Source organism: Lotus japonicus, chromosome 1 (assembly GCF_012489685.1).
Source record: "Lotus japonicus ecotype B-129 chromosome 1, LjGifu_v1.2".
Lineage (NCBI taxonomy): Eukaryota > Viridiplantae > Streptophyta > Magnoliopsida > Fabales > Fabaceae > Lotus > Lotus japonicus.
In genome coordinates this window covers 92,961,696-92,988,606 of record NC_080041.1, presented here as the reverse complement: position 1 = coordinate 92,988,606, position 26,911 = coordinate 92,961,696, and the positions used below count along the sequence as shown (strand labels likewise).

Sequence of the window (26,911 nt, the reverse complement as noted above, 5' to 3'; positions counted from 1 at the left end):
AGGATGTAGGGGGTGCAGAGGATCGACACAAGCGCTTACACGCTTCTAGTAGGCATGGCGAGCATGCTGCAGACACTCATGTGGTCGAGTCTTCTGCTCCAGTTCCTACTCTGCCGTCTCGCATGGTCGAGTCTTCTACTCCGGTTGCTATTGTGTCGTCTCCCATGGTCGATTCTTCAGCTCTCGTTGCTACTGTGTCGTCTGCCATGGTCGAGTCTTCCGATCCGGTTCCTACTCTGCCGTCTCCCATGGTCGAGTTATGTCCCCACGCCATTCCTCAACGTTCTAGCGAGGAGACATCCGACCATGAGACTAGTGAAGAGGATATTCCTGATGTTGGTGTCGTGCCAGAGGAGGAGGCGATACAGGGTGGGGATGATGACCTCATCCAAAGGTTGCCGCCGTTTTCGGGGGGGCGGTTGAGCTGTCGCTTCTCACTCATTGTGCAGATCACAAGGCTCCATGGACGTGGCATGCACTCCTAGGCAGTGACCCGCGGTACGAGGACCGATGACACTTGAGGGTGGCCACCGTTGGAGGGAAGGTATGAAATCTCTCTAGTGATGGCGATACAGACGGTCATAGACGGGTTCGAGAGCTGGTCCAGCAGACAGGTCTTCATCACCCACCCTGGTGCGGCTACCCGGAGACAGACTCAGGCCTCACATTGGCCCTTGTTGAGAGGTGGCATGGGGGGACTAGTAGCTTTCACATGCCGTTCGGGGAGATGATTATCACCTTGGACGATGTGTCGGCTCTTCTCCATCTCCCCATGGGGTTGAGGTTCTATACGCTTGGTGGGGGGAGAGGGATGAGGCTGCAGCGACCTGCGTCCAGCTTATGGGAGGATCCACTGCTATTTATCTTCAGGAGTTTGATACGAATAGGAGCCAGACTATTCGGTTTGGGGTCGTGCATACGCTGTATCAGTCTGCGATGGAGGGTATGTCTTAATTATTACTTGATTAATTTGTATCCATTTTTAGCGTATTATTATAAACTGTTAATTCAATTCATTTCATTGTAGGTCACCGGTACGAGGATGCTGCTCGGATTTGGCTGGTGAACCAGCTTGGCGCGACACTCTTTTCCAGCAAGAGCTGGGGACACCACACGACGGTGTACTAGATCGGGATGCTGTAGGACCTTGGGCGAGTGTCGGAGTACGCGTAGGGCGCGATTGCGTTGGCTATGTTGTACGACCAGCTTAGTCGAGTGTCACGCAGGAGGACGACCCAGATGGGAGGGTTCACCTCGCTCTTGCTAGGTTGGGCTTATGAGTACCTTTTAGACCGCGTTATTATCTGGAGGGCGGATCCGGACTACTCTCAAGACCAGCCTAGGGCGTACCGGTGGGTTACCTCCCGGGTAAGGCATGTCGGACTCCAGGAGAGGCGAGTCATTCTCGATGAGCTTACGATGGATGACATTTTATGGACCCCATTTGAGGACCATCAGGCTAATCGACCACGGGATCCCAGGGCCCTGTATTCTGGCTACATCCGGACGCCATTCGGCCGGTCTGTTCGACGACATCTACCAGAGAGGGTTCTGCGCCAATTTGGCTACATACAGGATATCCCTCGACAACCCTCTGAGATCCAGACAACTGGGTCCCTCGCTGAGACCGCAGATGCTGCATATGCTGACTTTGAGCCGCACCTGCGCCCTGAGGGGATCCCTGCTACACATCCGGGAGAGGCGGTGGAGGGGTACATGAGGTGGTATAGCCTTGTGTCCCATCGGTTCATCATCCCTGATGATAGGAGGGATGAGCTCAGTGATGTGGTACATTTGAATTCTATTTTCATTCAATTGTGATTTTGTTCACGAGCTCTACCTAAACATGTATATTATTTTTTGCAGTCTGCTATGCGTCGGGGTGTGGAGATGTTGGAGCAGTCACTAGAGGTTCCAGATGCTCTCGCACTAGGCACACAGGCCTGATCCCTCACTAAGAGGGCTCTCGAACTTTTTAGATCGAGTGCCTTCATTGGTACCTAGGGAGTTGCCTTTGCTGTTGTGGGAGGCATAACTCGAGGCAGAGCTCGTGGAGGCAGAGCCCGTGGAGAGGGCGCTCGTGGTGGCAGAGCTGGACCTAGAGGAGGTCGTAGGGGAGGCGGTAGGGGTTGGGGTCGGGGAGAGTGATTGATTGTATATTTTTATATTTTGTATATTTTTATATTATGACATGTGACTCTTTATATTATGACTCTTTATATTTTCATATTTTTATATTGTGATTCTTTAAAATAATCTTATAATGAAAAAAACCTGAATAACTACAACATAAATAATCAAAGGCAGAAAAAATAACATAAATAATCCATGGCAAGCAGTTCAAAGGTTACACGAAATTATCCAGAAGCAACACGCAAACAAAATTAATCCTCTGTGATATCGATGAAGTCGTGGGGTCCGCAATCCTTTGGAAATACCTGTATGTTAACATAAAAGTGGTTTGAAAACCCAAAACATGACAAAGCTTGATTGTAGACGTGTTCAGATGATTTTTATACCTTGACTACGTTGGACAATGTTATATTCAGATAACAAACAGATTGTCTCGGTGCAAATAGAGAAACCTGCAAGTAAATTGCAGATTTTAATCCAACCATGTATAGACGCATAGTTGACCAAAGGAAGCAAGATTAATGTTTAGGTTTTAGAGGATAAACCTTTTGGAGAATGAGAACAGATCCAACAGTTATGTCATTCGCAAATTCACTGTGAGTATTAGAAATATGGTTAAATAGATCCTTATATAAAGTAGAGTAACCTTAATAGAAATGGATATGAGTATCCTTGGGTTTTTTTATTTCATTCTTTATAAGTCAAACCATTGTATTCAAAACAACAAAAATGAATTAAAAAAAAACACAAATGATGTTAACCCGAATACAATGAAGAAAGAAAGAAACTAGTCAAAAGGGACTAGAACCAAAACATGAAGTACATGAAACAAAGAAATAGGAAAGGAATGATCATACAAAAGAAGTGTCATTTGAATGACAACATGCCCCTTCTTGGTGTTCCAGAATTTGAGTACATGATAATCCACCACCGCTTTTGCCCATAAAAGCTACTATTACCAACCAAATCCAGTTTAAAGCAACGACCCACACCCAAATTCACATATGAAAATTGGATTCGTGGACCACTAAAAAATAGAAGCATTACTTGCTTTTTGCCATAGCCAGATGTAAATTGAGCCAACTCCACTAACCTCTCTACCCCCGCCCCCGAAACACTCCACCACCTCGCACAAACCATAATGGACTACAACACTAATTGGGATAACATTCCTACGAACCAAGTCAGATTTTCTGAGAAGAAAGATGAAATAATCTCGGGAAAAGTGAACTCAAAATTCAACTTCCCACCAATCATCACCAAAAACGAAACCTTCCTACCATCCCCAATTCTTTTGCATGTGGCATCCCAAACTAACCCCTAGCCCAGTACAGGACAAACTGACATCAAATCTCTCCACCAACAAGAATTCCTTATATTTAGTTGCCAGAACTTGGCACCATAAGTTGTCTTTTTCCATCAACATACGCCACTTCCACTTGCGGTTTCCAAAGTATTGAAATCTGAGCAAGTTGTATTCAGGGAGGGATCCCTGAATTTTTTTGCTAACTCTCTTAGCAAGCCCTCAATTCGTTTGGGCGGCGGTTGTTTTTCAAAGTTCAACTAATTCTTATATTCCTATTTTCTATTCTATCCTTTAGTGTATTTCGGATTTCAGCTAGCAAACCTGTTAGGATTGTTCATATGAATATTTGCTTTGCTTCTGTAAGTATCTCTTGCAGTCTTGTTTGGGTTGGACCCATTTTTAATTTCGAACCTCTTTATGATATTATTACCACTAATTACCTCTACAACTATAGTAAAGTTAAAAGAATTATTCTAAGGGGCATCTTTGAAACTCATAGTTAGTTCTGGTGCCCACTAGGGTGGGCAACTTTTATTAGAATAGTTAATCCTGAGGTAGATAAATTAAATTTAAATATCTAAAAAAATCAATTAAAGAGAGGAAAAAATCTAATAGTTGATTTCTTGTTTGGATAAGAATAATCAAGAAGAAGAGTCGTTTGATTTTACAGCAGGATCTTCCATGTGAATGAAGGGAAAAACGCATTGACATCAGCATCATCTGGAAAATTATACTTGATGTATCGTTCAACAACGAGCTTGTTGGGAAAAGATTTTCTCTTGCGGCTGGACCCTCCTCTAGAGTTCTTCGACGTCGAACAGAGCCGAAGCGGCAGGTACAAGTAGCGGTCGTGAAAGGTCCCGTTCATGGTGACTCTCCAGCCGGTCCTCCATCCCCATATGTCTCCGATTTCCGGCCAATTTTCTGACGGGTATGGCAATCCTTTGCCGTCGCAAAGCGCATGCTTGACGGAGATGGACTTTCGCGAGGCTTTTTGGGTCTTTAAATTTAGTTGTATCTCTCTAAAACTTGTAATATCTGCTTCTAAATGTTTAAGCTTCTTGTATGCCTACTCTAAATTGTTGTTTTGTGCGCAAAAAGGAAGAAGCAAGAAAAATGGAAGAACCAAATTCATAGCTTCTCCGGCGAGTCCATGGCGGCAACGTTTCTTCGGATCCAGACATTTGGGGAAGATGACAGTACAAGAAAAAGGAGACAATGAGATATTTATTTATTAAAAATTACTAAAAACACCTTGGTTTGGGTGGACAAAAAAAAGTTGCCAACTAGCACCCCTGTTAGTTCTTTACCTTCATATGCTTCTCTAGAATGTTTTCTTCCTTCTACTACATACTTTTAATTAACTCTATTGAATACTATCATTACATTTGTGGCAATTTGTACAACACACCCAAATATTTTTTGAAATTTTCTTATAGAACTACTTTCCTTAGTAATTAGTGATGGATAAATGTGACTTTGTCAATGACGCTATTAAAGATTTTTTAGTTATTCTATACAAATCTTTCACTTCAAGTTGCTTTTAAGTTTTAAGTAGTGAGACTCATTCTTAGTTTCTTTTTTATGTAGTTTTGTTCATTGTACTTTATTAAAGACTATTTTAAATGTAGCACATTTTAGGTTTCTAAGCAACAACAATTTTCATATCCAATGAGTAATTGGTTTAAGTAGTACATGATTGATTTCTCTTAAATAAATTCTTAGGTTCGAGTCATGTGGATGAAAAACTCTTCCCAAGAGAGTTAGCCCCACGTCATTCTTTAATTATTATTTATTTTTTCTTTTGAATCTAACGATTATAATTTATTCTTATGCTCTCATATAAAAATATTTTTCTATAAAATTAAGCTTATCTTTCTTTTCAATAGTGGCCTTGATTGTTTTGATTGTTATTGCAAAAGTGAATAGTGCAGAAAGTTAACAGATAGGAAAATAGAAGATAGGGGAAAATTGATCTCTTTTTTTTATTCATAACAGTACCTATCTATTTATAGTGTATAGGCTAACACTTCACATCAATTAACTTGAGTCTCACAACTAACTCAAGCCACAGGTTAGGTGACCATACTACAACTAACCACACACAACTCTAGTTTGAATTAACCACAACACTTCCCCTTAATTCAAACTATCAAAACTTACAACACCTAACTCTCCCCTCAGTCTTACAAACTGATCTGGTTTCACAGCTTTAGTTAGAATATCTACAATCTGCTCTTCAGTGCTGCAGTGAGCCAAATGTAGTTTCCCCTTTCCCACTTGTTCTCTGATATAGTGAAACTGTGTCTTAATATGCTTACTTCTGCCATGAGACACTGGATTTTTTGCAAGATTGATGGCTGACTTGTTGTCTATCATCAGCATGATTGGTCTTTGAATGTTCACACCCAGTTCATTCAATAAGGAATCGATCCAAACAGCTTGACAGGCAGCATAGCAACCAGCTATATACTCTGCTTCACAGGATGAAAGAGCTACTACTGGTTGTTTCTTAGAAATCCAAGAGATTGGAGCTCCTTGAAACTGAAACACATAACCAGTTGTGCTCCTTCTATCCAACTTATCTCCACACCAATCAGAGTCAGAGAAACCTTATAGCTCATCCTTATTTCTTCCTGTATCAGCTGGAAACCAAATACCAAAGTTCACAGTTCCCTTAACATACCTCAACACCCTCCTTGCAGCCAGCAAGTGAGACCTCTTCGGTTCATTCATGAATTTACTAAGCATACCAACAGCAAAACTCAGATCAGGCCTACTATTACACAAGTACCTTAATGAGCCAATCAATTGCTTGTACTCAGTAGGATCAACACCCTTTTCACTGAATAAACCTTCAAGCTTCAGATTAGTTTCTGCTGGTGTTCTTGCCTCATTGCACTGCATCATATTAAACCTGAGTATAACCTCTTTTCCATACTTTTAGTTTGATGCAAAATTATGCCCTGCGTAGTGTACAAAAACTCCATTCCCAAGAAATAAGCTAGTTTTCCCAGATCTGTCATTTCAAACTCTGATTCTAAGAGATGCTTCAGCTTATCAATTTCTGACTTAGGGCTTCCAGTAATCAATAAGTCATCAACATACAGGCAGATCAACAAATCAACATTATCACTTGTCTTCCTCACATACACACCATGTTCTACAAAACATTTCTTGAAGCCATGCACCTGAAAGAAAGAATCAATCCTCCTATTCCAAGCCCTTGGAGCTTTCTTAAGGCCATACAATGCCTTATGCAACCTATACACCTTTCCTTCCTTGTACTTTACTTCAAACCCTTGTGGCTGTGTCACATACACCTCCTCCTCAAGAGGACCGTTTAGAAATGCTGACTTAACATCAAGATGGGACAAAAACCAGTTCCTTCCACAGGCTAGAGCCACCACAAGTCTAATAGTTTCATGTCTGGCCACAGGAGCAAATACTTCAGAATAGTCCAAGCCAGGTTTTTGAAGAAAACCCCTGGCCACAAGTCTTGCTTTATGCTTGACAATTGACCTTTTTGGGCTCAACTTGACCTTGAAGATCCACTTTACATCAATTGGCTTCTTATTGAGAGGCAAGTCAGTTAGCTCCCAAGTATTATTCCTTTCGATTGCTCTTAGCTCTTCAAGCATTGCATCCTTCCAAACTTTCTGTTTTAGTGCATCTGGGAAGTTTAATGGTTCTGCATCTGCAAGCATAGCAAAATGGACAAGATCACCTTCTTCATTGACACCACTATCCGAGACCAGTTCAAAATCTTGTAGTCTTCTTGGTATCTGCCTTTGCCTCTGTGGTCTAGAAGCTTGCTGAGATTGCATTGGATTGTCTATGTATGTTTCTGTCACAACCTCACCACCAGAAACCACAGAGTCATTATCATTGATCCCTCCATTCAGCTCTTGTCCCTCATTCTGGTTTGGCTCCACCTCAAGTTGTCCCTCATTCTGGTTTGGCTCCACCTCAAATTGTTCATCAATGACTAGGAAAACAGTACCGCTCACTGCCCCTTTTTCCCAGTTCCACTCCTCAGATTCTTTTATAAGGACATCTCTGCTGATGACCACTTTATCAAGTAGAGCCTATAGGCCCCTGTTGGATGGTAACCAATCAAAATCATGGGCTTGCTTTTGTCCTGCAACTTTGTCCTTGTTGCATCTGGTGTGTGTTTGAAACATAGGGACCCGAACACCTTTAAATGACTTACACTAGGCTTGGATCCTGACCACACTTCCTCAGGAACTTTTCCTTTAAGGCTTTTGGTTGGACACCTATTTAGGACATAAGTGGCAGTAGCAATAGCTTCCCCCCAGAACTTGTGTGGAAGATGCTTTTGCTTTAGCATGCTTCTTGTCATCTCCACCAAGCTTCTATTTCTACGTTCTGCCATGCCATTGTGTTGGGGGGTGTATGGTGGAGTGATCTCATGGATTATACCATGAGTCTCACAGAAATCCCGGAACTGATGAGAAGTATACTCACCCCCCCCATCTGTCCTCAAAATCTTAAGTGCTTGTCCACTTTGTGTTTCAGCCATAGCTTGAATTTTCTGAACTCAGTCAATGCTTCACCTTTTGTTTTGATTAAAGAAGTCCACAATTTCCTACTAAAATCATCCACGAAAGATATGAAATATCTACTCCATCCTATGGAATTTACTTCAAATGGACCACATATATCAGAAGAAACAACATGAAGAATGTGCTTTGCCCTCATAGGTAAATTGCTGACAAAAGGGACCCGAGTTTGTTTCCCTACTAAGCATACTGAACATGTGCTATCTGGAGCTACTATTTTAGGAACACCTAGCACTAGATCTTTAGACTTTAAATCAGACAAGCTTCGAAAATTTAGGTGACAATACCTTTGATGCCAAAGCCATGCTTCTTGGTCTGGTGTAGTGGCAGCAAAGCATTGTGCTGCAGACTCACTGATACTAGCCTTGAATGTTCTATTCTTAGCCAAAGTGGAAGTCAAGACCAAATTATCATGTTTGTCATACAACTTCAGCAAACGATCTTTCACAGTTACTGAGAAACCCTTTTCTACCAATTGCCCAACACTTAAGAGGTTACAATCCATTCCTGGCACAAAGAATACTTCCTCAATCACTGCTACCTTCTTCTCATTTCTGTGTATAGCAACCTTTCCTATACCTTCTGCCATGAGGTTTCTACTATCAGCCAACCTGATTTTGTTCTTATTTGAGGAATCAAACTCAGTTAGCCAGGTTTTATGTCCAGTCATACGATTTGAACAAGCTGTGTCCAAATACCAAACATCTGAGACTAGACTTCCTTTACATGTAGTGACCATTAGCATAACTGGGTCTGAATCAGAATCGTCTTGTGCCACCATATTGGCCTCTTCCTCAGCCTTCTTGTGAACTTTCTGATGCCCAGAACCTCCTTTGCCTCGACCACATTCATAGGCAAAATGTCCATACTTTTCACAATTAAAACACTGGATTTTGCTCTTGTCAAAGCCTTTATTTTTACCTTGATTCTTACCAAACCCTCCTTCTTTCTTGTTTGAGGATTCAGGTTTATCATCAGGCTTGAATCTCTCCTTTTGTGAAGCTTCTTTCTGGGATTTCCACTTCCCTTTCTTCCACTTCTTTTTCTTTTCTTCAAAATCATTCTTCTTGGACTGAGCCATTAGTGCTTGATGTGATTCATTCTCAGCATCCCTATCTTTTACCCTCAATTCTCTGGCCTCAAGAGTCCCTTGGAGATCTTCAAGCTTCAATTTGCTCAGATCCTTGGTTTCCTCTATAGCCACAACAATCATATCGAATTTTGGGGTCAGAGTACGCAGTACCTTCTCAACTATAGCTTGCTCTGAAAGTGTTTCTCCACTATTCTTCATCTGATTTGTAAGAGTCACCAATCTGGAGAAGTATTCTGCAATTGACCCATTGTTCTTCATCTGGAGCAATTCATACTGTCTCCTCAAAGATTGGAGACGTACTTTCTTGACCTTCTCATCACCACCATACAGCTTCACCAACACATCCCATGCTTGCTTGGAGGTGGTTGCATCTGAGATTTTCTCAAACACCACGGCATTCACACACTGATGTATGAAGAACAACGCTTTCTGATCCCTCTTCTTTGTTTCCTTATGAGTTTCACGCTGAGCATTGGTTGGATTTTCACCCAGTGGTTCATAGCCACCATCCACCACCTCGTTGCACTCTTGAAAATTGAAGATGACACTCATCTTCGCACACCAGTGATCCCAATTCTTGCCATCAAAAATCGGTAAATTTGGTGGAATATTTCCATTGTTCCCCATCTCTTCTGATCTCTGGTGTCCCTTGGTAAAATTCCCTATTTCACACACAAGAAACCTAGAATTTCACCCACTAGACACCCAATCTGTACCCAGGTAGAGAAACCCCTTTCTCTCGCAGAGAAAGGCTCAAGCTTGTTCCTCTCTCACCAAGAACTCGATCACACAAAGAAGAAAGAAGGAGAAGAAAATCTCAATGACGAAGGAAAGGAAAGAAGAACTCAACTCACAGTGTCGATTCTCTCACACACTATGTTGATTTTCTTGGCTGTTTTCTCACCCTTCTCTGGAACGCAACAATAGCTCTTAGATACCAATTTGTTATTGCAAAAGTGAATAGTGCAGAAAGTTAACAGATAGGAAAATAGCAGATAGGGGAAAATTGATCTCTTTTTTTTATTCATAACAGTACCTATCTATTTATAGTGTATAGGCTAACACTCCACATCAATTAACTTGAGTCTCACAACTAACTCAAGCCACAGGTTAGGTGACCATACTACAACTAACCACACACAACTCTAGTTTGAATTAACCACAACATTGATTAATGAGGTTCTCATTTTCCAATTCGATATGGATTGAAGAGGTTCCTCTAATGATTTTCTAAATGATCTATTAGCCACCCATCTTCACGTTTCAAGAGTCCACAAAGTCATGCACAAAACGACCCCCTAAACCTAAGGGAGTCACAAGAGAAAATGGTGAGTCATACCATAAATGAACAACTTGGGAGCATTGCAACAGAGTATAAACAAATGTCTCATCCACACTCTCGCACAGCAAACCTATAAAAACCGCTGCAACACCCCTTTTGGCTAATCATACACAAGTAGGGAAGATGTCAAGACATGTCCACCACATCATCTCCTTACATCGCATAATCGATTTCACCTTCTAATTTATACACATATGATGAAGCCCCCCCCCCCCCACAAAGGTAGAACTTAAACCTGCATCTACTTACCAATGAATAAAGGCATAAGTTGACTTTGTAGAACTTAAACCTGCATCTACTTACCGCCCCCCTTGGATCAAAAAATCCTTCCAAATGTTGATTTTAGCACCAAAACCCACCCTCCAATGACAACCATTGTCAATCACCCACTTTTCGAATTAAACACAGTACTTCAAGTATAACTAAGTATAACTAGGGTGATAATCTCTCTTAGCTAACCACAAGAGAGATCTATGAAAATAACAAGCCTTAAAGACCTTGGCCATCAAAGAATTCTCACATTTCAACCTCTCCCACCATTGTTTGGCAAGCAAGGCCATATCAAAAGATTTAAAAATTAAAAAACCAAGCCCGTCAAGAGGTGTTAGAATATATGTATTTTTTTTTAAAACTGTGTTAGAATATATGTTAGAACATGCATAGTCTCAGTAGGATAACTCAAGTGGTAAGAGCTAGGAAACATACGAGTTGGGTAGAGGGGAGGTCCAGAGATTGATTCTTGACGGGTGTAATTTAACTTTCCAATGTACCAAAAAAAAAACTTACATAAATTTTGTTAATTTTAATAAACACACGATTTTTTTTGAATAATTGAAAAATTAGTCTAAAATTCAGAGTATTTCAATTTTATAAGGATAGAAAACAAAATTTACTATTAATTAATATATAAATATAAAATTGAATAAGTTTGGATCAAATTTCATAAAATTTTCGTTTGTTAATGTATTCCACCGCTAGTAGAAATGAGACAATTTTTTTGCGTCACTGTTAATGCACTATGCGACAAGGGGCCAATTTCCCCTCGTCCTAAAATGAGTGTTATTAAACTTGAACGAAACATCATCTTAGTTAGGGTACTGAGCCAATGATCACTTAACGAACCAAATAGGTCATTAGTTCAACTGGTTGATTCGGTATATATATTCGTGTCTTTACTCAGCTCGTCCAAGTCGACTTTAGTCCCATACAACTTGATAAACCACTTCTCTATATTACATTTAGGATACAAGTTTATTTAGGTAGAGAAAGTGAAAGAAAATGAGATGAAAAAAAAAGTGAAGTGGGTGGATAAATAAAAATTTAACCTTTTAATATATGACTAAAATAAAATAATAATTATTTTTTGTAGTTTTTTACTTAACCATATGGTCAAATAAGAACCCTAAACCCCTTCCTCCAACTCTATTACTACGATATCACTAGACGCCTCGTCGCCTCCACTGCCACCTTCGCAAGCCTCCACCACCACGCCCCAAGCTCCGCTCCGCTCGTCACCGTCGTGAAGAACCCTCCCCAGGTGCCTATTCCGGTGAATCTCTGATAAAACAACAACTCAATGCAATTTTTCAATGTTCCCTTACTCAGGTTGGTTTTGATTTCAGGTTGGGAAATCACTGTTCTGAAAAAGGGTTTTGCAACTTGGTTCAAAAGTTGAGAAGAAGCACTGATACCTATCAGTGCAACCACAATGGGAGGGTCGCGAGTTCAAGTCAACAAGGCTCACAAGACCCGCTTCGCTTCTAAATCTTCTCGCAATCTTCATAAAACCGCTGGCAAAGGTTAGTTATTTGATAAATATGCATCCCTTTACGCCGCTCGCGTTTGCCTTAGTTAACGTTTGGCTTTTTGATTCGGTTTGTTTAGATAGAATTGCAAAATCAGAGCACAATGTTGGCAAAGGAGCTCGTGCGGCTAGAATTCAGAGAAGTAAAATGGTATGTGTCTTTGTTTTTATGTCCCTTATGATCTGCATTTGCTTCAGAGTCACTGATTGGAAAGTTTATAGATACGCGAGCAAAAACGAGCTGCTGTTTTGAAAGAAAAAAGAGAGCTCAGTGGGTCGAGAAGTCCGCCTCGAGTTATAGTAAGAAAACTATACCCTTTGTAGCATTGAATTGGACGTTTATTTATTGCATCCTCAATTCGTCATATTGAACTCCGTTTATGTGCTCTCTCGCAGGTTCTCTTTGCTCTTGCTGCTTCAGTGGATATAGATTCAGTTGCAGATGATCTCTTGTCATTATTATCTAAAGATTCTTCTGTAGCGCTGCCGGGAACAGTCGTGTCCTCTGAATATAGGACACGAATAACGGTATTCTTGGATTGCTGCCTTATTCTCTGGAAATTAGTAATTCGTTGCTAGGTTTTTGCGTTTGTATGCTCTTGCCGTATGTGTGTATGAAATTGAGAAATGAGGACACAATTATAATTTAAACAGATATGCAATTGAAATTTAGTGCTGCTTTTTGTATAACCATTTTCCTAAGTATATTGTGGTGGATAGGATTTCACAGTATTGACCAAATGTTATGTGCCGCAGTTACTAAAAGCCCCTCATGGTGATCTACAATCATGCATGGAGATGGCTAAGGTATTGTTGCCTATATTTTCTTTGTTTAGAGGTTTAATTTAGTTAAGGGGTGCTGAAAATGTGATTTTGATTACTGCTGGACACTATTTATGTTTTAGGTTGCTGATCTAGTGGCTTTTGTGGCCTCAGCAAGGTCTTCGTGTGAAGAAACTGATTCTTGCTACTTCGATTCCTTTGGAAATCAATGCCTTTCTGTATTTAGGTCTCTTGGTTTACCAAGCACTGTTGTCTTTATTCGTGTAAGTTATGGCGGATCTCATTTCTTGAACTTACCAATTGATTTCACGAGCTTGCAATTATTTCAGAAGAAATTGAGTTGTAGACGCTAACACGGAACTTTCATTTTATGCCTTCAGGATCTACCCACTGAGCTCAAACAAAGAAATGAACTAAAGAAGATGTGCACTTCTAGTCTTGCCTCTGAGTTTCCTGAGGATTGCAAATTTTATCCAGCTGATACCAAGGATGAATTACACAAGGTAATTATTTCACTATTTTCACTATTATTTGCTAATATTTTGATAGTACCTGCTGAACTTGTCACCCAATGCATGTTCAGTTTGTTGGTCTAACTTCTCCCTCATTACAATTGCAGTTCTTGTGGCTCTTTAAAGAGCAAAGGCTTAAAGTTCCTCATTGGAGAACTCAACGATCTTACCTTATGGCTCAAAAGGTTTGGATTTATGGTGGTCCAACTTTAAACTTCTTGATTAACAAATTAGTCATGTTGGTTTTATCCGTGTATCCTGACATAATGCATTATATTTGCAAATTTGTACCACTAAGCAGCCGGCCTCACTTAGTGGGACAAGGCTTTTGTTGTTATTGTTGTTGTATCACTAAGCTAGCCTGCAGATTATATTTTAACACATGACTTAATGAAGAATCGTATAATCATATGCACCTTTTTCAAGAGCCCTTATGTTATTTGATCCACATGTTGATTTATGCTTTCAGTTTACATATAGTTTTCTTCTGTTGACTTTATCATGTTTACCACCATAAATTGCAGGTCGATGTAGTGTATGATGGCCATTCTGAAAAATCCACCCTCCTTCTCACTGGTTACCTTCGTGCTCGTAGCCTCTGCGTGAACCAACTGGTAATCAACAGTGTCATTGATTTGCGATTGCTTTGAGTGTTTGGTTGTCTGAAATTTTTTTTTGGACCAGGTTCATGTTTCAGGTGCAGGAGATTTTCAATTGTGTAAAATTGAAGTTCTTAAGGATCCCATTCCTTTGAATTCAAGAAAAAATCAGGACTTGATGGATTCAGATGAAATGCATGATGTGGAGGTATGAGCATTTTTCCCAAATCAGCCATCAAACTTTCAAAGGAAGAGGCTGTTTTGAGGTTCATCTGGTTTTGTACATATGGAACAATATGATAAAACAACATACAACATATTTTAAGTTCGTAAGTAAAGTCATTTTAACGAATATTAAAATTGAACAATGTTAAATTTATTAATATTACAGTAACTAGTCTCTTTTTAATCTATATGGGAGTCCGACGAACAATAAGTTAAAGGGCATTGGTAATTTATTCACCTTTGATTGGTATTCGGTAGTCAATCTGAAAACACACAAACCCCTCCCCCTCTTAAATTTGATTTACTGAAATTCTGATATCTGCTGTTCATGCAACATCTGGATATTGTGATCTTTCAAAATCTTTACCATTTTATTGCGACATCTTCTTTAAACATTTATTTATATTTACTTATTTATTTATTTTTTCTTTTCTTTTCCTCCCTTTTAATGTTGTAGGTCACAGGCTCCCTGTTTCCAGATCCTCAAAACCAGGAAGCTTTAGTTGTCGAGAATATACCTGATCCTCTTGCGGGAGAGCAGGTAGATAATGAATTCTCATTTCTATTATTACCCATTTGTAATTTGTAAAATTTGAGCTTCTGTATTTAGCAGTATTTGATTTGATTAACTTCGTTTTGATTAACCAAGAACAAGTTCTGAATTCTATGTATTGATTGAGTTAGAAGGTATACAACATCTAATGTATAGTTGAGCTATAGGTTAGCTGAACCCATCAATTAGTAACAGGTTGTTACAACTACCTAACTGCAATGGTAACAGCATATAGCTGTTATACAACTATAACTACTTTGCTATCAGTTATTACATTCGTATACTACCCATTATTTATTGCTAATTGGTTGTTGTCTAAACTATTTCTTAGCTAAGAACAGATTCTCCTCCCCCTCCCACCCTCCTAAGAAATTTTATTCAAGTTATTGGGCGCATTATTTGCATATGCTTCCAGTGTTTATTTATTTGTAAGATTCTTTCATTGAATTTATTGGGTATGGGATCTTTCCTTTTTACTAGACATGGCCAACAGAAGCTGAAATTACCAAGGCTGATGAAGATCGAAACCAAAAGAAGATAAGAAAGAGAAAACTTCCTCAAGGCACTTCAGAATATCAGGTCTGTACTTGTTTTCTTCATTTGCTCATTTCTGTGTGCTTTGTGCCCCTTTTTTATTTTACATATTCTTTCATGCTAATTTCTTATATATTTCTGCTTACCAAACATCTATTATGGATATAATATGCCTCTGGACTTGATTTTAATTATCAGGCTGCATGGATTGTCGATGATTCTGATGAGGACTCAGATCTTGACAATGATGATGACGATGGTATGGTGATGGATGAAAGCGAAGATGGGTTTCCAGGTCAAGAGGGAAATAAGTATTCAGAATTTGATGGTGATGGAGCTTCACTAAGATTTGGAGATTCTGACGAAGAAACTGACAATGATTCAGTTATGATGGTAAGCTTCTGAAAAACACAATACTAGAATGTTGTCAATAGACTGTTGGCGTCATTAGTCTACCTCTGGTTCTTTTTCTTTTCTGGATTTAAACACTAAGCATTGGAGAATGCTCTGCTTTATCAGTTAATTTTCCCTGTGTTGTATAATGTATATTCACCTATTACTGTGAGATTTTGTTCGTGGTAATTTTGAAATATGTTAAGGGATTGTGGCATTGTGCTATGATAATCCTGATCCCTTTCCGGGTGTTTCTTTAGCTTTTTTAAATCATTAAAAGGTATTTCTTCTTTTTTAATGTGTGTGTGGTGGTGACTAACTGATGCTGGTATAGGACTTGATCCACATAAACCACTGAAATGATTCTTACAGAAATTGATTTGGATCAATCCCAATGTTAAGCTATACCCAGTCTTCTTGTAGATCCTCTATGCTAGATTTTAGGAAATTCAAATGTGAAAATTGAATAAGTATATGATTAATTTTGTTTAAGTTAGCTTATTTTGGGGTCAAAAAAGTTTTTATAGGACTTGATATGCATACACCACTGAAAATATTCTTGCAGAATTTGATTTGGATCAACCCACATGTTGAGCTATAACTAATCATCTTGTAGATCTTCCATGCTAGATTTTATGAAATTCAAATGTGAAAACTGAATAAGTATATGATTAATCATGTCTTTAGATTAGCTTATTTTGAGCTCAAAAAAGTGATATTAGCTTACTGAGGGAGCTATTGAAAGAGAAAAAAAAATCATTTCCCTAAAAAAAGCTTTTCTAAGTTTTGTGGTTGTTATTTTGTTTAATTGATAGAGTATATTATTCATCAGCAGTTACCACTTTTTGCTTAACATTAATTTTTTTGAGCTTGTAGACTTTCAACAAAGTGGTAGGTTGTGTGAGAATTTCATCCAACCAACACTTGATGTTCATGGAGTCAATGGAACTTAATCTATATCATGAATGCTGGATTAATTTTCTTTTGCGTTACAGGAAGTAGATATCTTGACTAGAGAGAAGATACAGGATGAACTTAAGGAAATTAAAGAAGCGCATGCTGCCGACGAGGGTACTTTTCTTCTGTTCCTATTATTATTGTTATTAATTTATATGTCTCAGTTGGCTAAGTTGTCTGTAAACTAGTTTCTTGTTTTTTTTTTATAAAAAACTTCTTATTCCTATTTGTGAAGGCTTTTGTCGAAAATGACCTTGAATAAGCCTATCAATGATTTGCAGTTTGTTGCTGATAATGATATTCTTTTTATTTGTTGCTTGTCATTGTTTTACCGTTACAGAATTTCCTGATGAAGTGGATACACCATTGGATGTCCCTGCTAGGAAGCGGTTTGCAAAATATAGGGGACTAAAGTCCTTTAGGACGTCTTCATGGGATCCTAAAGTAAGTGTCTTTTGGAGATTATTTATAGTGATATTGTCTCTTAACAAAAAAAATAAAAGCTGACTTTTCTACTAATATCAGGAATCTCTACCACAAGATTATGCCAAAATTTTTGAGTTTGACAATTTTAAAAGAACACAAAAACATGTTCTCGCTAAAGCTTTAGAATGGGAGCAAGAAAACAGGGAGGACTGCATTCCTGTTGGCTCATATGCTAGGCTGCATATCAAGGAAGTGCCCAGTGCTGTTGCTTCAAAGTTATGTATGCTTGCAAAGACAAGCCCGGTTATAGCATGTGGCCTGTTGAAGCATGAGTCCAAAATATCCGTCCTTCATTTCAGGTGTGTTTATGCTTTATCATTTTTCAATTTTCAGTCAATGCTTTTCAGTGCCCTGAACATTCAAATTTCAAAAGATGTGTCAAGAGCTGAAATCACTCGTGTTTTGCAGCGTGAAAAAACATGAAACATATGATGCACCCATCAAATCCAAGGAAGAGTTAATATTTCATGTTGGATTTCGGCAATTTGTTGGCAGGTATGGTATCGATTTGAATAACCATGGCCAAAAATAGACCATTTCAGGGGAAAAATATAATTTATGTACTTTTTGCAGGCCAACTTTTTCTAGTGAATTCATAAATACAGACAAGAACAAGATGGAGAGGTTTCTCCATGCTGGGCACTTCTCAGTTGCTTCAATTTATGCACCAATTTCATTTCCTCCTCTTCCTACGATAATCCTAAAAAGAGATGGAGAGGATGCTGCACCCAGAGTGGCTGCTGTTGGCTCACTGAAAACCGTTGACTCAGATAGGATAATCCTTAAGCGAGTTATTTTGACAGGGTATGTTTGTTGATAGTTTGCAAGTCCCACCATTGAAAACATTGCATATTTTTTTATTGGTTCCAATGGTCTTTTTGTTTGATGTCTTTCCCATACTGATTCTGGTAAAAAATGTAAATGTCATTTCATATTTGTATGATATTTGTGACAATCAATAATAGAATTTCTGTTTCGCTTATTTGAAGTTTATAAATATTTTATGGTGCAGTTACCCCCAACGAGTATCAAAACGTAAGGCTTCGGTGAAGTACATGTTTTATAATCCTGAGGATGTTAAATGGTTTAAGGTAAGAAAATGTTACCCAGTTTTTGGAATCATTACATATTGCTTGGATATTTGTGCAGAGTCAAAAAAGAGTTTATTCTCTGCATATTGTTCTCAATTATCACACTGATGAGATTTCTTATTGTGGGCGGTGATTGCAGCCTGTAGAGCTTTATACCAAACGTGGTCTTCGTGGCCGGATTAAGGAACCTGTTGGTACACATGGTACGTTAGTTATGTTAGAAACCTTTACCATTAATTTTATGATAAACATTCTGGTGGCTACTTATTTTAGGGAGAAAACAGAGTATATATTGGTAGTCAATGATGGACTGATGCATTTCATGATTTCTCATCCTTGACCCATTGTTCATACTGTTTACCTTTATTTTCTTATGTTGGAAAATTCCTTATCCATTGGGGGATTTTGGTGTACCAATGACCGGAGAGGTTCTGAAACTGGAACTCTCCGGAGCTGAGAGGTCAAGGGGTGACGGCGGTGACATCGCCGGCGCTTTTCAGGTGTACGAAGGTGGGTTGGGGAATATGATGAACAGGGTGAGTTGGGGAAGATGAAGAGGTTATAACTTTACATTTTTATCCTTTCTGTCATCATTCAATCCTAACCATCAATCAAAAGAATATTCCAAGATTCTCAGATCCAACGGCATATGATGATGGTCCACCGGTGGACCAATTTTAAAGTTGTCCACCCTAGTGGGCACCAAAATCCCAATGACCACCCCTTACTCCATGATGATCTTGTGCTTGGATTAGAGTAGTATATAGGGACTTGATGGGAAAATTTAAACTAGTTAGATAAAATACGATTAAGATCATTACATCTGCTCCACTGTTGAATATTGATTGCAATAGTTTGCTTGCGGGAGTAATGTTACTTGACTCTTGTAAACACAACTGTACTCACTTCTTAATTTAAGTTCAATTGGTTCTGCATGAACATTTTATGTTGAGCCCATAGATTCTTGGATATTTGTGCTTCTGTTTGAGATTTTTGCTGGAAGCACTATCTAGTGTATTGTAATTATATGTTGGAGTGTGGTAAAAATGAAAAGGGTGGACGAGGTGTGGAACTGCGGATGAGGTGGCGCAGATGAAAAAGGTGAAGATATGATATCCTTTGGGTTTGACAAGTGAAGATTTAAACTTGACAAAACAAATGACAATGTACTTTATAGCTTGATTTGGTTAGCAAGTATTTTATGTTTTTCGTTTCACATTTCAGCTTGTAGCCATTGATATTCAAATATACATGAAATGCATGATGTTGATCATACTTTATATTGTTTCCCAGGAGCAATGAAATGCCTTCTGAACGGCGTTCTTGAACAGCGTGATACTGTGTGTATGAATTTATTCAAACGTGCATACCCGAAGTGGCCAAACTATCATTTTCCTTTAAATTAGAGCTCTGATGGGATGGCAGTTGAATTCTCTTGGTCAAGTAATTCAGGAGAATGCCAATTGTATATTGATCGGGAATGAAGCTCTGGTTCAGATTGACTTCCTTTTATGGAAGATGCAGTTTATATATAGTTTATAACCTTATTTTTAAGGGGGGGAAGATTTTGATGGCCAGGTCCCCCCCTGCTCATGTGCAATATGGGAGAAGTTAACAGTATATCAGAGTTTCTTATTAATTTTTTTTTGGGTATTTGCATGGAAAACTAGAGGTCTGTAGTAAGGTATGAACGATATCTTAGCTGAAAGCTTATTTAAATTCAGGTAACTTATGTAGTAGGGTGTATGGAAGCACCTTGTGTTGGTACTGATTGGGGGTCAAGCTGCCAAATGCATCCAGTTGAATGAGTTTTTTTTTTTTTTGATAAACCCCTGTTGAAATTTTCTGTGATAAAATTTTATATTTATCAATAGAAATTATGAGTTTAATGGATATACGAATTTTTACAGTCAACCATTTATATATATTTGAGATTCGCCACATCATTCTTTGTCCTTAAAAATAATTTAAATAAATATAAAAACTGTATGAGGTCAGACTAGTCTTGCAGAAAAGTAAAACAGAAAAATGGAGATTTCAATCAAAATGAATAGATAGATTGCATACAAGTTTTTGTAAGTATCGGACTTAGATTGCATGGATTACTTCAAGTGTATATAAAAATATAGATATACGTACATTAAATTGACTGAACAAAATAGAGCACAATTTATAAGCTACATGGAACTCTAATTTTCCCAACATATATTAGGTATATTCAGGTACATTCTGCACTGTACAAGTTGGTTGAGATGGTAGTTAGTTTTTTAACTTAAAACGTGCATTTCCAATGTGAGTGTTGTGTGAGTAAGAAAGAACTGTCTACTTCAAAATTAAAAGTGAACCAAACTCTTCTTATGGATTGAGATAAAAGTCGTCTACTTCAAAATTAAAAGTGAACCAAACTCTTCTTATGGATTGAGATAAAAGTCATCTGTTTAACTAAAATTCAAACACACATGTAAAGTTCCCAACAATGTAAGAATGCTGCTATAAAAATGAACGGCCTGATCAGGCAACGCAAGACTCGGATGGAAGCAACATGCAGATTTGGCGTAGTTATGTTGACAACCTCAGCAACCATTGTTGTCTATAAAAGATTCACTACAGTTCATGCTGTCAAAGCAGTTACATATAAATTAAACGATAGACAACATCTTCAGGGAATCAATCTTGATATCTTGTTGGTATAACTCTCAATAAAAGTTTCATCGTACCCAAAAGAAAAAGGGTTAGGTTTCATGAGATATACCCAAAAGAGAAAAAATGTTTCATCAGATATACTATCAGGAAACCAATAGTTCAGGGCCTCTGAAAAAATGCAGCCTTCTCCTTCAGGTCATGACTGTGCCTTCAACCAATCAACAAAAGTCTTAGGGAACAGGGTTCCAACTTGGGGGCACAACCGTATTTCAATGACCAACTTTATGACTGCTTAAACATTTTCACCTGGTGGCAATTCAGCCAGCTTTGGAGGAGTACCAAGTACTCTTTCCATGTCATAACGAACTTCAATATTGCGAATGCTGTACCCGACCACCATCAACCAATAAAGAAGTTTGCTAAGTTCAGTTGCACTAGTCTCAGTCACGCTAGTCTATAAAAAAAATCAACATTGACCAAGTTACACAAAGGTCTGAAAAAATAATGATTTTTGTAATAGTAACCAAAAAGGCAAAGTAATGTACAACTTATAGACCAAATGGTAATTTGAAAAGGTTAGACAAGCAGATCAAGAAATTGAGATAATGAGGAGGCAAACCTTCATTTGACTAGGATCTGCAACAGCCAGTAGGCGCTTTATAAATGTATTCATTGCAAGCACAACGTCCTCCCCAGCACTACTAGTCAAGTCCTACAAAAACAAATTACTATGGCGCATAATTGACATATTTCAATAAATGATGCTCCTAGATGCTAACTGCAGAAATTGACAGGAAAAAAATTATTAAGTTTTGTAATCTGAATGGGAACGTCAAATCAAAGGTACAGAAGCAAATATCATAATATATAGAGCACCTACTCAAGTAAATTAACAGAAGTGGATATATAACTGGTGAGTACATTAACACCAAACTAACACCTAGTTCTGAACAGAAATGCAATTCCAAAGTGTTCACTGCTGATTCTAAAATTGCAGACTCAACATAATGGACAACAATTTTTTTATGAGCCCAATTTTTCAGAAATTAATCACATTAAAAGCTACAGTGCAGATCAATGTATAGAAATATAAGCTAAGCAGACAATTCACATCAGCTGGATAAAGGCAAAGAAGTATGTTATACAGACAAAAGGAGAGTGAAAATTAACCTTCAAGTTCCGAGGCTCAAGAGATTTTAGGTATTCCAACAGTTCATTTTGTGCATTGCTAGATTGTCTTCCAACTTGACGATTCAGCTCCTCAATCTCCACTTCAAGTAATTCAATATACTTTTTAGCATCTATTCTTTCAGGTCCAGAAACATGGTTCCACCGAAGGACTTCACCTGAAACATTCTTTTGTGTCCCAGGTGCATAATCTGGCTTATCCTGCAACATTTTAGGAGTGCAAATTAAAGAATGCACAAAATAAGGCATTTCTTGATTAGTGGGGAAAATGCTAAGGTCAATAAGTCACAAAAGCAATTTCTGAATACCGAATTCTCAAATACTTAATGCTCTTCACTCTTATGCCTGAAACTAACCTACCAAATAATAAGATTATTTCTTTTCTGCTAGCTGACGCAATACTAAAGAAAGTCCTCAGATTTTTTCCGCCTCTATTCTAAAAAAGGAAAAGTGGTAAATGATAGGAAACTGGGCCGAAAGGTCCAAATAAGCCATCTGACCACCAGAACTAGTTAAACACACCGTTACAATTATCCATGTGCTTCGACATTTTCTAAACTGAACCACATCATCCCAGAAAAGAAGGAAGAAAAATAGTGTTACCTTTTTATCTTGCACATCAGGAAGGGCAACCTGTTCCAAACCTTCTTGCAATTCCAAACGGTATTGTGCATTCTTGAACATGTATCCAGTCATCATGACACTGTACATGAGCTGTGCAAGGTTTTCAGCTACCTGAAAGAAAAATAAATCCAAATTATTCCACTGAAATAAGTAAGAGAGAATGATACAACGAAAAGTAAGAACTGCAGTTTAAGCCAACTACATGGCTTAATATTGCTTTACCAGTTCGGTCATCTTGTGCTAAACACATGTTATTTTTCAACCACCAGAATAGTTATTCGTATCAATGAAGTTCCTCAACAATTTAAGACAAGTAATGTAAGGGGAGGAACTTATAAAAGGCTCTAACATTTATGCCTACCATGCAAAAAGGTAAGAAATGAGGGGTTCTGAAATTCGCAGCAAAGATAATTAGTATGCTTTTTAATTTTCTTTTAAAATTATGAATTTCGGGGATTGTGACACTTAGTAAAAACTTAAGAACAAATATGACAACAACACCAACCATAAAAAGGGGAATAGTGACCAACGCACAAATTTCAGGGACTGATACATAGGGCAAAGCAAAGTTTCCCACTTCATAGAAAAAAATCATCAAAGAAACCAAGAGATTAGCTATCCACCTAAATATAACATCAAAGCTAGCAGAGACTGGCGCATCATAAAATGATTGTAAATGCAAATAAACTAAAAGGGGAGGGAGGGGATGCGCATAATCTTACAGTGGTAATTGTGACAGCAAAAAATTGAGGGGGGAGTGTTCCAATCATATTTGTCACTGTTTGCCGCATAGCATCCACAACCTAATCATCAAAAGAAATCCCATTCAACAAGAGCGCATCGCATAAAAATCAATACAAACAGCCACTTTCACCAGGCAATTAATAAACAGTGATGAATACATGTTGATAGCAAGTCAACAGCATACCTGTTGAGGTGCTCTTTTCACAAACATTTCCATAAATTCCGGCTGCACATTCTTAACATATTCCAGCAAAATCTCTCTCCTGCTCTTTGACTAGTAATTTCAAAAAGGCATAATCATTAATCAGGAACAAAATCATATATAACAAAAGTAGATTTTTTTTCCTTGAACAAGTTGTTTTTGACCATACATCCCACTTAGTACCAAAATAATCACTTGGGGTGGGACATATAAATATAATGCTGAATAAACTTAGGATAAGAGAACACATTGGAAACAAACCAATCACAAACCATGCTAATTGCTAAGTATGTTGTTCATAAAAATACTTAAATTACTGTAATGAACAACAATATATAATAATTGGGTAAGATTGAAAGAGGAAGCAGTACGAGAGTGCCGTTAGGGGGTTTGGAATTGGAATCTCCAGCAGGGTTGGTGGAGGAATCATAAGCTTCAACCCTCAATGGAAATCTTCCTTTACGGTTTGAATTTCTGGGAAAACTAATCGATGTGGTTGAACGAGTTCGGAATGAAACGATGGAAATTGAAGATGACGATGAAGATGAAGTTGAAGAAGAAGAAGACAGCACCAATTTGGGTGTGAAGGAGGGTTTCCCTGTCAACAAATACATGATCATCAATCAAACAAAATTGCACTGTCTCAGAGTTCACTTGGAAATTCCAGAGAAATTTATATATCAATTATCATGTATATTAATATTTATACTATATAGTTTTTATATTTATTTTTTTGATTGTAGTTTTTATATTTATTATTGGACTGGGCGGTGTCCCGCCCAAAATGAACAATAAACCAATGACGATAGCCAATGCGGGAAAGGCAACATGACGAGCTTCATTACCCTCCCTTAGGTGATGGACCCACAAGCCAGCTGGAAGATTCCTTTGGATTTGTCTTATATGTACGGGGATTTGGGCCCTAATTGTCAGGCCCAAATATAGGAAAGATCCATATCATGACCACCCCCTCTATAAAAGGGAGGTCATCCACTTGTACGAAACCAACTTTTTCAGCATTAAGGAGAATATTCCTTTTATGGTAGTTTTGCTATTTTAGTGCTCTGCTAGGGTTTACTTTTTGTCTTTCTCTTACGTAAGCTTGCCCTAGTACAGAACAATTATCACTATGCTTTTATTATTTTAATTTCAGAGTTCACTTGAAAATGGAGCGGCGTTGTTTCTGGTTGGTTGGTTGGTTCTATTTCCAACACCTCACAGGGATGAGGTTCGCACGTGCTTTGCACCTCACACGTACGGAAAATATTCGTCTCTAAAATTCTGTCGCTAAATCAACCTCTATTGCAAGGACATTGTGACGAATTTTGTTTCCGTCGCAAGCAAGCTGAGAAGTATTTTGTGACGGACATATGTTCCGACGCAAACATACTGACAAAGAATTTGTGACCGATGAGTTACCGTCGCAGATTTCTGACGGATTTGTCTAGGTCGCAAATATGCTGACAAGGACTTTGTGACGGATTTTTCCGTCGCAAGAATCAATTTTACTTCCAACTAAAGCTGCTGCTCCAACAATACTTAGAGTGAGGAATGTACCAAAAAGATACTTAGAGTGAGGAATTAGCTCATGGAAATATGGAATTGATTCTCTCCTTTTGTTTGATGTACCTGGGCTTTCAAGCCTCCTTGGATTAAAAGAAGCTGCATTTATAAGTATAATTTAAAAAGTAAATAGTGACAATGTAAATATTTTTTATATTAATTTTTTACGGTCAAAAGAAACTCATTTTCTCTAGTAGACTTCAATCAGTTTCAATAAGTCTATATTCGAACTGGCTATGTTAAACTTCGCACTAATACAATGGTTATGTGCATGTTGGCAATAGTTTTTAATCCAGCTATTTAACTATTTTAAGCAAAAGATGTTTACCAATTAATCCAGCTAGATTAAGAACAAAGTGACAAACTTCCAATTTCAATGAACACAGATACTCCATGCGCGCTGAAGAAAATAGTAACTAAATAAGACACAGAAACATAGCACGGGGGACCACGTGCAAGTGAAAATCTGAAAATTGAAGAGCATATGATAATAGTAAAAGTTTATTTAATACTCTATTTATAACATACCATCTGTTTTTAATTATAATTAATGTGACATCTCCTAAAAAAATAAATTATATTGGTCCTACTTGGCTGATGTAAATTTTACTACTACTAATTAAATGAAGTAAGTGCGTGTTTGATTAACGTTTTTATAGATAATTATGAATTATGAATATAAATGACTTTAATAAAAATTGGTTGTAGCAAGTACGGTTTGAATGGGAAGTAATTCAAATCAGAAATAACTTATTTGAGCTTATTTTATAATATAAAAGCTTATACTAATGTTTGAGATAACTTATGTAAAGACATACCTATAAATTATTTTGAGTTTCATAATATGTTCAAATTAACTTAAAAATAAGAACTTATGTTTACTTAGAACTCATTTTTAGCTTATATCTATAAACTTCTCAAATTGTTTTATGCAATAAACACCTAATGCCATACACGTTTAAACCAAAGTAGTAATTATGAAAACAATCTCTTCTCAAAAAAAATAATATGAACACAATCTTTTATCAATATCTTTTGTGTGCTAGAATTAGTTAAATTTGTATGCATGAATTCATGGTCATTGTTTCACGCCCTTGTGCACTTAGTTCACTCATGTTTGTAAGAAAGCTAACTCATGCGCCGACTAGTTATCTGCATTGATCGTATGCCGTGTAGTCTTACAATTTGGACAATTCCTCCTAATAGCTTTGTCTCACTTCTTGCTTCTGACAAGAGGTGTTGTGCTGCTACCTTGTAATGTTTGTCTTTATTTTCGTTTTGCCCAAAAAAAAACTAGAATAATTACACATAATAAATGTCTATTGCAGTGGTTAAAAGTGATGTTCAAACTCCTAAGTTTGATTTTTATTTTTGTTACAACGGAAAATCTAAGATTGAAAGTTTAATTATTAGGAGACGTTCGATCCTCATGAAACACTCTCTTAAAGAAACATTTAACTCAATGGATGTTAAATGATTAAAAAAAAAATGTTTAACATTTAGATGCACTAATTGAATACTATGATTTACCTCAATAAAATAGAGATACCCAC

General features: G+C 37.8%; 3 protein-coding genes across 4 annotated transcripts; 2 read left to right on the top strand and 1 right to left on the bottom strand.

Annotated features, from left to right (window-relative positions):
- Nucleotides 1-1,239: 1,239 nt before the first annotated feature.
- On the top strand, nucleotides 1,240-1,947 carry LOC130712331 (uncharacterized). The gene is made up of 2 exons (XM_057562171.1): nucleotides 1,240-1,734; nucleotides 1,867-1,947. Exons 1-2 carry the CDS (start codon nucleotides 1,240-1,242, stop codon nucleotides 1,945-1,947), a joined length of 576 nt encoding a protein of 191 aa, XP_057418154.1.
- A 9,919-nt stretch (nucleotides 1,948-11,866) lies between these two features.
- On the top strand, nucleotides 11,867-20,287 carry LOC130727885 (uncharacterized). Of its 2 annotated transcripts, none has more exons than XM_057579162.1 (22): nucleotides 11,867-11,994; nucleotides 12,080-12,256; nucleotides 12,342-12,412; nucleotides 12,484-12,561; nucleotides 12,658-12,789; nucleotides 13,018-13,068; nucleotides 13,167-13,307; nucleotides 13,425-13,547; nucleotides 13,664-13,741; nucleotides 14,081-14,170; nucleotides 14,241-14,363; nucleotides 14,838-14,921; nucleotides 15,414-15,512; nucleotides 15,666-15,860; nucleotides 16,856-16,931; nucleotides 17,158-17,261; nucleotides 17,343-17,602; nucleotides 17,712-17,798; nucleotides 17,877-18,107; nucleotides 18,316-18,394; nucleotides 18,534-18,597; nucleotides 19,688-20,287. In XM_057579162.1, the coding sequence occupies exons 2-22, from the start codon at nucleotides 12,166-12,168 to the stop codon at nucleotides 19,798-19,800; spliced, it is 2,370 nt and encodes a 789-aa protein (XP_057435145.1). In that variant the 5' UTR covers nucleotides 11,867-11,994; nucleotides 12,080-12,165; the 3' UTR covers nucleotides 19,801-20,287. The 2 variants fall into 2 exon arrangements, with proteins under 2 accessions (XP_057435145.1, XP_057435144.1); XM_057579161.1 differs by having other exon boundaries at nucleotides 11,874-12,006.
- A 503-nt stretch (nucleotides 20,288-20,790) lies between these two features.
- Nucleotides 20,791-24,472, bottom strand: LOC130727886 (uncharacterized). Its single transcript, XM_057579163.1, has 7 exons — nucleotides 24,167-24,472; nucleotides 23,778-23,867; nucleotides 23,572-23,652; nucleotides 22,829-22,960; nucleotides 22,208-22,426; nucleotides 21,657-21,749; nucleotides 20,791-21,491 (listed from the first exon to the last, which is right to left on the bottom strand). The coding sequence occupies exons 1-7, from the start codon at nucleotides 24,413-24,415 to the stop codon at nucleotides 21,330-21,332; spliced, it is 1,026 nt and encodes a 341-aa protein (XP_057435146.1). The 5' UTR covers nucleotides 24,416-24,472; the 3' UTR covers nucleotides 20,791-21,329.
- Between the last annotated feature and the right edge of the window lie 2,439 nt (nucleotides 24,473-26,911).

What these genes read in the sequence shown, in the direction of transcription:
- LOC130712331 (XM_057562171.1), top strand. Translation starts at nt 1,240, where the DNA reads ATGGGAGGGTTCACCTCGCTCTTGCTAGGTTGGGCTTATGAGTACCTT. An exon ending in ACATGAGGTGGTATAGCCTT is followed by an intron (nt 1,735 to 1,866) that starts GTGTCCCATCGG and finishes TATTTTTTGCAG; the next exon opens with TCTGCTATGCGTCGGGGTGT.
- LOC130727885 (XM_057579162.1), top strand. Translation starts at nt 12,166, where the DNA reads ATGGGAGGGTCGCGAGTTCAAGTCAACAAGGCTCACAAGACCCGCTTC. An exon ending in GAATTCAGAGAAGTAAAATG is followed by an intron (nt 12,413 to 12,483) that starts GTATGTGTCTTT and finishes GAAAGTTTATAG; the next exon opens with ATACGCGAGCAAAAACGAGC. An exon ending in ATGAAATGCATGATGTGGAG is followed by an intron (nt 14,364 to 14,837) that starts GTATGAGCATTT and finishes TTAATGTTGTAG; the next exon opens with GTCACAGGCTCCCTGTTTCC.
- LOC130727886 (XM_057579163.1), bottom strand. Translation starts at nt 24,415, where the DNA reads ATGATCATGTATTTGTTGACAGGGAAACCCTCCTTCACACCCAAATTG. An exon ending in AACCCCCTAACGGCACTCTC is followed by an intron (nt 23,868 to 24,166) that starts GTACTGCTTCCT and finishes TGAAATTACTAG; the next exon opens with TCAAAGAGCAGGAGAGAGAT. An exon ending in TTGAGCCTCGGAACTTGAAG is followed by an intron (nt 21,750 to 22,207) that starts GTTAATTTTCAC and finishes TTGTTTTTGTAG; the next exon opens with GACTTGACTAGTAGTGCTGG.